Source organism: Puma concolor, chromosome B2, assembly GCF_028749965.1.
Source record: "Puma concolor isolate L17-30 chromosome B2, mPumCon1.1.hap2, whole genome shotgun sequence".
Taxonomy (NCBI): Eukaryota; Metazoa; Chordata; class Mammalia; order Carnivora; family Felidae; genus Puma; species Puma concolor.
In genome coordinates this window covers 530,425-539,689 of record NC_141671.1, presented here as the reverse complement: position 1 = coordinate 539,689, position 9,265 = coordinate 530,425, and the positions used below count along the sequence as shown (strand labels likewise).

The 9,265-nt window shown below is 43.5% G+C and overlaps 1 protein-coding gene and 1 pseudogene across 1 annotated transcript; both read left to right on the top strand.

The window, feature by feature from the left end:
* The first annotated feature begins 1,515 nt into the window (after positions 1-1,515).
* On the top strand, positions 1,516-3,034 carry LOC112853541 (olfactory receptor 2B6-like). The gene has a single exon (XM_025917095.2). The coding sequence runs from the start codon at positions 1,593-1,595 to the stop codon at positions 2,712-2,714; it is 1,122 nt and encodes a 373-aa protein (XP_025772880.1). The 5' UTR covers positions 1,516-1,592; the 3' UTR covers positions 2,715-3,034.
* Positions 3,035-5,180: 2,146 nt separating this feature from the next.
* LOC112853725 (ADP-ribosylation factor-like protein 2-binding protein pseudogene) lies at positions 5,181-8,792 on the top strand (annotated as a pseudogene).
* The last annotated feature ends 473 nt before the right edge of the window (positions 8,793-9,265 follow it).

The following is a 9,265-nucleotide window of genomic DNA, read 5'->3' as shown; positions in this document are numbered from 1 at the left end:
CAGTGACAGCAGCATAGGACCCAGCCACGCAAGCACACGGATCCCACCAGTGGGGGGCAAGGGAGAAGGAGGAGCAGAGGGGTTCCAGAGTTGTCCTCCTGACCCATCACCCATTGATTGCAAATATCACATACTCTGTGTACAGAAGTTGAGAAAATTCCAGTACGTTAGGGAATTCATGAGTAGGGAAAGAAATAATAACTATTAAAAGCTACTGAATTATCAACATATGAAAAGAATTGAGTTACATGTGCCGTTTACACTGTATCACTCTGTCCTATGAGAAAATTAGGGTCATTCTAAAGCTGAGAAATTGAACCACAAAAAAAGATGATGTGACATCTCCAAAGTCACACTCCTGCAAAATGGAATGGTCAGGTTTGAAGCAAGAAGGAAAATGCCTTTTATAAAATAACTAGAGAGAAATACAACACGAATTTGCCATAAATGGGAGCAAAACTGAAAGGAATTTAGGATTTTAGGGAACGGAAAAAGTACTCATTGGATTTTTTTTTAATTCTGCTATAGTTAACATGCAGTGTAATATAGTTTCAGGTCTACAACAGAGTGACTCAACATTTACATACAACATCCAGTGCTCCTCACAAGTGCCCCCTCCTTAATGCCCATCATCCATCTAGCCCATCCCCCACCCGCCTCCCTCCATCAACCCTCACTTTGTTCTTTGTAAGTTAAGAGTCTGTTTCCTAGTTTGTCTTTTTTTTCCTTTTGCTCATTTGTTTTGTGTCTTAAATTCCATATATGAGTGAAATCATATGGTATTTGTCTTTCTCTGAGTGACTTATTTTGCTTACATTCTACTCTCTAGCTCCATGCACATCATCCAATTGTTGCATAATAAAGAGCTGTGTGATCTGGATGGGAAGGTGCAGGTGCACCAGGAGGCAGGAATATGTGACAGTGAGTGAGAGAGGAGAATAAAGTTGGGGGGGGGGCTAAATTTAAATGGCTATCCTGAAGGGTTAGAAATTCATATTTAGCCCTGAAACTCAGGGAGCCAAACATCTGAACCTCTTTCTGGATGCCTCCCTCCCTCAGAGGTAAAACTTGCCTCACATTTATCCAGATATTTTTCAAGTAACATTTTTTCAGCAAGTGAGGTTTTGAGGATTGTTTTGTGTGTATATCATCCTGTTTGAACTTTTTGTTTCTTCCCTCTATTTAAAAATTTTCTGAATAGGATGAGAATTAGGCTGGGAAGGGGTGAGCGGCGTCCTAAAAGTGCAAACTCCCATAACGTAAAATCTGTGCAGGGCAGTTCCCAGGAAGATTGTGACCGGGTCAGTCTAAGGAAGGTCATCACCTGCTGACCCTCAAGCTGACCTCTGTTTCACTTGTATTTGGGAAGCTCCACCTCCTCCCCACTCTGCTTTAATCTGTACTCCATTGTTGTCGTTAAATATTCATAACGTGTACAGGTGATGGAAGTTCTATGAAACTTTTTGGAAGATACAAAATCCCGAAAGGGGTGAGTAGCTAACCAGACAGCACCCACAAGGGAAGCCACACTTCCTATTTTGCTGGTGCTCTCCTTATTCCTCTCTCAAGGATCTTTCAGTGGTACATTGGCAATGTTGACTCAATGTGTCACCATAATCAAGGTGCAGGTGCAGATCACAGCAGAAATGGGAAGCCCAGCTCACCACCTCATGTCCCTACTTCTCAGCATCTCCCTCTTACCACTGACACCCGTGCCTGGCAGTGGGCACTTAGAGGTTCCAGCTAGCACTTCACCTGTCCATGACAACATGTGGATCAACAATCAGAGCTCTCGAGATGACTTCATCTTACTGGGATTCTCCGACCGCCCCTGGCTGGAGACACCACTCTTTGTAATCTTTCTGGTGGCCTATATCTTTGCCCTATTTGGGAATGTGTCCATTATCCTTGTTTCCCGCCTAGACCCCCAGCTTGACAGTCCCATGTACTTTTTTGTCTCTAATCTGTCTCTACTGGACCTCTGCTACACTACCAGCACCGTGCCACAGATGTTAGTCAACCTTAGGGGACCAGAAAAGACCATTAGCTATGGTGGCTGTGTGGCCCAACTCTACATTTTCTTGGCCTTGGGTTCTACTGAATGCATACTTCTAGCCATCATGGCCTTGGATCGCTATACTGCTGTTTGCAAGCCCCTGCACTACCCAATCATCATGAGTCACAGACGCTGCATCCACATGGCCACTGGGACCTGGATCAGTGGCTTTGCCAACTCCCTTGTGCAGTCCACCCTCACCGTGGTGGTCCCACGGTGTGGACACAGGGTGGTGGACCATTTCTTCTGTGAAGTTCCTGCTCTTTTGAAACTAGCATGTGCTGATACTCATGTGAATGAGGCTGAGCTCAACGTGCTGGGGGCGCTGCTGCTTCTGGTGCCCCTCACCCTCATCCTGGGCACCTATGTGCTCATTGCTCGGGCAGTAATGAGGATCCGCTCTGCTGAAAGTCGCTGGAAGGCCTTCAATACCTGTGCTTCACACCTGCTGGTCGTGTCCCTCTTCTACTTCACAGCCATCAGTATGTACGTCCAGCCTCCCTCTAGCTACTCTCATGATAGGGGGAAGATCATGGCTCTCTTCTATGGGATTGTCACTCCCACACTCAATCCATTTATCTACACACTGAGGAACAAGCATGTGAAAGCTGCCCTGGGAAGGGCACTGACCAAGGAGTTCTGGGTCAAGACAGGATGATCTCTGGAAAGGAGACCCACAAAGCAAGGAGGGATGTGTCAGCCTTTCAGGGAAGATTCTGGGCATGAAGTTATGAGACAATGCTGCATCATGTGTCATGAAGTTCACAGATGGAGCAGGACCAGAAAGGAGCAACAAGTCTGGGTGACCTCAGAGCTGTTTTCCACTTATGAGAACACCTGTCTTACAATACGAATCCCATAAGGTCATGCCACCTTCCTCCCCAACCTTGGCTACTAGTTAACCCTAACTGCTGGCTAACTTAGCTTCAGAGGGGAAATTGGTTCAATAACTAGGCAAAAATATATTTAGAAAATATATTTGGCCTGCATTATTTCTAAATGAATCCCCAAAAAATTAGAAATAATCACGTATTTAAAAAAACAACAACCATGCCACTGCCATCTTGAGTCGACTTTAATCAACACATATTGACACCATGCAGTCATCCTCTGGCATTTGGTGACCAACTGTGTCACCCATGAGGGCCTTGGACCCAAAAGCAAGTGAACACAAGAGGCACTGAGGTCAAAAGCATCTAAAATAGAAATATGCAAAGGGAAAAATCCATGAAAAAATTTAGAGTCAGTGATTTTAAGTACACACTATTTTGACCTGAAACCCAAGTCAGTTTTTGTTATGATAAACAACAATGAGGTCATGGTCAATGAAACAGAAGTTACTCGGGGCCAAGAGACAAAACAAAGCACAGTGAACAGTGGGAAATATTCTAAGTCAAGAAACTGTACTAGTGACTAGAGAGTTTGACAAAGTAGCTTCTTTCACCATGTGAACGTGTCCTGCTTCAGTGTGGGAGTTAGGGGAATATGATGTTGAATGCAAAGCCTTAGTTCATCTATCAGACTTATTTTTTAAAAAATGTTTTATAACTCCTGGCTATAAATTGTTTCACACATACATTTTAGTCAAAATAGAGTGAATTCAGCAAAAACTCAATGCTATTGCCTGAAGTGAAAATCAAATCTCACATTTCATGAATGGGTATATATACCCCCTCAACGGAGGCATGTGTGCCTTTAGGGGACAAAATTCATCATCTTTGACTACAGTTCCTTTGCCACTAAAAAGGGGTGCTAACATTTGCCTTAATTCAAAGGTGTGTGAAATTATGTTCTTCACAGGACATTGACTTTAATATTTAATATTGTAACTCTGTTTCCTATAAACTAAATCTAGATAATTTTTTTAAAGTTTATTATTTTTGAGAGAGAAAGACAGAGCATGAGCAGGGGAGGGACAGAGAGACAGGGAGACACAGAATCCGAAGCAGGCTCCAGGCTCTGAGCTGTCAGCACAGAGCCTGACACAGGGTTCGAACTCATGGACCGCAAGATCATGACCTGAGACAAAGTTAGACGCTTAACTGACTGAGCCACCCAGGTGCCCCAAGCAAATCTAGATAATAAAAATTTAATTCTAAATTCATAGAGCTCTAATGCATTTTCAATTTGAAGATTTATAAAATCATGGACTAAGCACTTATTCTGACTTATCAATACAATTTCTATGTAATTGTCTCCCTTTTAATACACATTATTGAGGTTTCTGTATAAAATTATCCTTTCCAAAGTCTACCCATCCATAAATACATTTAATAATTTTTACTTATTTCATTTCAGTTCTTTGTAGTTATTTTACACTAATGGATCAGAGTCCCTTAATAATATACACTCAACGGTCTTAATCAACATGAATAATTTTCTGAGAATCCTTCAGTGTATTTTACAAGGTTCTTTAATTTGGGGAAATAAATACACTGACTGACTGAATTCTAGAATCTGGATTAAACTGGTATATGGCTGGGAACATTAAGGGTGTATCAGCTTCAATATCTTGTCATAGATTCTGAAAATTTGGAATTGCGAATGTTAATGATAACACAAAACATGCATAAAATCTCTCCCCGGAGATAAAATACTCTAGTAAATGGAGATTACCACATGCCATGGAGTGCTTCCTAGGACCCTCCTCCCTCTCCCCCTCCCACATATCAGCATCAATCCTGCCATGGCGTATTTCCTTGGACCCTCCTCCTTCCCCTCCCCACATATCACCATCAATCCTGCCATGGGTATTTCCTAGGACCCTCCGCCTCCCCACATATCAGCATCAATCCTGGACATTTCTAGCTCAGCATATTAAACTTCATTAAAAAAAAAACTGACAACCCTAAGGGCTGTGTCCTGCAGTGGCTTCTGTTTGAACACTTTATTGTGTTCACTGCCTGTCAGGAGACCTCCTTCCCAAACCCCCCTGTAATATTCATGTTTTAATGCCTTACATATCTGCAGATTTCTTTACAATGCTTTTGCATGATAGACATTTAGTAAATACACTAACGTAATTAGGTCAAGGTATGGCTCTTTTTTCCCTCCCCGATGCCCACTGCACTAACCCCCTTCCTGAAGGGACGGTGTGAGGCTCTGCTCCTGTTAATGATGTACCATGAACACATCACTGTCCGTGGCCCAGCTGTAAGTCAGATGAAGGTGGAACAGGGAGGAAAAAGATTTTGCAAAATAAAGGCTCCTGGTTATACAAGGGAAAGACAGTCTGTCACCTCAATGTTTCTCCTTGGTTTCTTTAAACCACTAAAAAACTTTTTGGTTGTAGTGTTTCTCGAATTCATGAGTCATTTTAACATGGAACCTCAAATCAGTACTCTCTAAAATATAAAATGTAGCCTAGTATGTATTAAGAAAAAATGTTTATGGGTTTAATTTATTAATTCTAGTAAAGCGGTATATCTCTCAAAGGGTATTTGAAGTCACTAGGCAAAAATGCTACATCTTCTTGGGTTTGTTAGTTTTGTTTAAAGGTCTAGATAGACTTAAAAATAACTGAACATTAAAACAACTATTTTGTATTGAAGTGATCAGGGATATATTATTGTGTGGAAGTTGCATACATTTTTAAACAAAAACATGGGTTTTCAAAAATGTTTAGTGCTGATGTGAGAGGCTGTCCCCAAACCCTAGGGATATATTTTGATTTATCTTCAGTATTATAGATATAGTAGAGCAAAACCCTGAGATTTAAGCAAAAAAAGAACTCAATAGCTACTTGCCATTTGCAACTAAGTGGATGGAAATAGAGAGTATTATGCTAAGGGAAATTAGTCAGAGAAAGACAAATATTATATGACTTCACTCATATGAGGACTTTAAGATACAAAACAGATGAACATAAGGGAAGGGAAGCAAAAATAATATAAAAACAAGGAGGGGGGCAAAACATAATAAAGGACTCTTAAATATAGAGAACAAACAGAGGGTTACTGGAGGGATGGGGGGAGATGGGCTAAATGGATAAGGGGGCTTAGGAAATCTACTCCTGAAATCACTGTTGCACCATATGCTAACTTGGATGTATTTAAAAAAAATAAATTTAAAAAAAGAACTGAATATTTAATTTTACAAATGTAATTAATACTTCTTCATGAATTCTGCCTGGTATTTTACAAGTTTATATATTTAAATACATCACTAAGTGAATTATCGTATGTGTATTGCCAAGCAGGCAAATCAATTTGGTGCAGGGTTAAAAACAAGATTAAAAAAGAAATTTTTTTAACATTCATGAAAGTATTACTGAAACATTAGTGAATTGGTTAAATATTATATTGTAAATTTCTGCAAATATCAGTAAGTCATTAAATAGAAAAATGCTTTGTGATATAGAAAGAACAGCAGGCGAGCACATTCAATAGGTAAAAATATTTACGACGAAACAAAGTCATATTATTGTTTTTACGGAAGGAGAACTAGACACTTCCCAAAAGAGTCAGGAACAAATCAAGGTTTCCCTCTGATCACAATTTTTATTACTGTTTTGGATTAACCACCTGCTATAGACTGAATGTTTGTGTCCTTCCAAAATTCATACGTGGAACTTACTCTCCATGTGTTAGTATTTGTATGTGAGCTTTCGGGAGCTGATTGGGTGGAGAGGGGGAGACTGTGGACGGGCTCAGAGCCCCCTGGTCCCTCGTCCCATGAGCAAAGAGCACAGTGAACACGGCTGTCTGTGAACCAGGAGGCCCACACCACACAAGGGTCTCCTGGCTGCTTGACGTTGGAACTGCCAGACTCCAGAACTGTGATAAATAGATTTCTGTTCTGGATAAGCCACAGCCTATCGTATTTTGTTATAGCAGCCAAACAGAATAAGAATAAAAGAACACCCATTGCCTTAAAAGAATTAGATTGTTAAAAATGCGTAAACATTATAAAACAAGGAAGGCAGTGGCATTTTAATTAACTGTTCCAATAGTGAGGTTTCACTTATGTTGCAAATGTTTATTCCTTTACTCAGTGAATAGTTATTGATGTCACATGTATGTAAGCCACTGAACTGGAAGAGGCAATCTGAAGTGAGTAAGACATTGGCCCGTTCTCAAAGAGTACAAATCTAGAAGAAAACAGAGATGTGAATAAATAAGGACACAAAGCTGAGAGTCTAGAACGACTCTAAAAGGTAAAGGCTGTAAAGGGTGAGAGACGACGTTGTGAAACAGAGACAATCATCTCTGGATCCTGCAGAGGGCCAGTGTCCAGCTGAGTGTCCAGCAGCACGGTCGGCACGAGCCCGCAGGAAACTGTCCAGGCTGAGGGAGTGGAGGACACGGTCCCCGAGCTTACACAAGGGCTAGGGACGCTGTGACTTCCCAGCAGCCAGACTTAAACGTAAGGATCATGGACACTGGGGTCGGCGCCCCAAAACCCCAGCCGGGGCAGTAATCACCCTCAGCCATTCGCAACGGCCCTGGTCTCACCTAACAAATCCTCAAAAGAGCCAGCAGTATCAGATCGTTTCCAAGTAACTTCCAGAAAAAAGATGAAGACCTTTTATAGGGATATAAATATATCTACCTTCTAATTACATCGGGACCACGTGACTCAGGGAAATAAAATGTGAGTGTAAGTGATGAGTGTCTTCAAAAATCCTGTCTTCTGGAGGCGGGGCGCGCCTCCGGGCTGCGGGTAACTGACGCCAGTCCCTCACGGCGGCTGCAGCGCGCAGAACCTGGGCGCCGAGAGAGGCCTGGCCCCGCGTGGGGTCGAGCCGGCGCGGCTGCCGCCGGGGAGCCTGAAGCGCGGGGCCACACACGCAGGGCCCAACTCGTTAGGCCGTGAGCGGCCGCGGCCTTGGCGGCGAGGCCTCCCAGGTGCCGGCTGGGGCCCTAAGGAGCGGAGCGCAGGCTGGGCCCAGGCCGCGGGCGGGATAAGAGGCGGAGGGGCTGGGGCGCCTCCGGTGGCTCAGTGGGTTAAGCGTCCGACTTCCGGCTCAGGTCATGATCTCCCGGTTTGTGAGTTTGAGCCCTGCGTGGGGCTGTGTGCTGACAGCTCGGAGCCTGGAGCCTGCTTCGGATTCTGTGCCTCTGTCTCTCTCTGCCCCTCCCCCACCTGTGCTCTGTCTCTCTCTATCAAAAATAAAATAAAATGTAAAAAATATATATATTTAAAAATATATTAAAAAAAAAAAAAAAGAGGCCTACGGTCCTGCTCGCGCGTGGAGGAGAAGGAGGCAGCCGCGACGGCGGCTGTTTTCCTAGAGAAAGAGAGCTTCGCTCTGTCCTTCTCTTCTGCCTCTGATGCAGAATTTGATGCTCTGGTTGGATATTTAGAGGACATTATCATGGATGACGAGTTCCAGTTATTACAGAGGAATTTCATGGACAAGTACTACCAGGAGTTTGAAGACACAGAAGAGAATAAACTCACCTACACACCTATTTTTAACGAATATATTTCTTTGGTAGAAAAGTATATTGAAGAACAGCTGCTGGAGCGGATTCCTGGATTTAACATGGCACCTTTCACCACAACTTTGCAGCACCATAACGATGAAGTGGCTGGTGACATTTGACATGCTGCTCACGTTCACAGATTTTCTGGCTTTTAAGGAAATGTTTCTGGACTACAGAGCAGAAAAAGAAGGCCAGGGACTGGATTTAAGCAGTGGTTTGGTGGTGACTTCATTATGCAAATCATCCCCTGTGCCAGCTTCCCAGAATGATCTGCGGCACTAGGTCCTACCACCAGGCAACGATATCTTTCTGGACGTCTCCAGCCCCATAGACTGGAAGAGGCTTTGGCTATGCGACAGAATACATCTTGGAAAGACTGGCTCTGTTCCACAACTCTTCACTGACGTTAAGTATTGGTGGGTCAGAAGACAGTCTTCTGACCCTCCTAGGCCCCTGAAGCACCTTGTGTTCAGTAATCCTAGCACTCCTCCCCAAGTAGGCCCCTCTCTCTGGCCTGAGTCAGGCTCCTCTGGAGCAAGCCTGAGGCCAGCATTCCCCCAGGGACCCCTTCCCCAGCATAAATGTTGGTAGGTCAGCAGCATTTGGAAGAACCCACCAGCTCCAGCCCTCTTTGGCTCCACATGTCCATCAGGCTTTTTGTGTGCTCACAGCTTCCTGTATGCATCAGTTTCCGTCCTGCAGCCTCAGAGGGGTTTTTACCTGTGTGGGAACATTTCTCTAGGGTGTTCCTTGAGCTGGCTGCCCTCTGCAGCAGCTCCCA

Coding starts and splice junctions, on each gene's coding strand:
- LOC112853541 (XM_025917095.2), top strand. CDS start 1,593: ATGTTGACTCAATGTGTCACCATAATCAAGGTGCAGGTGCAGATCACA.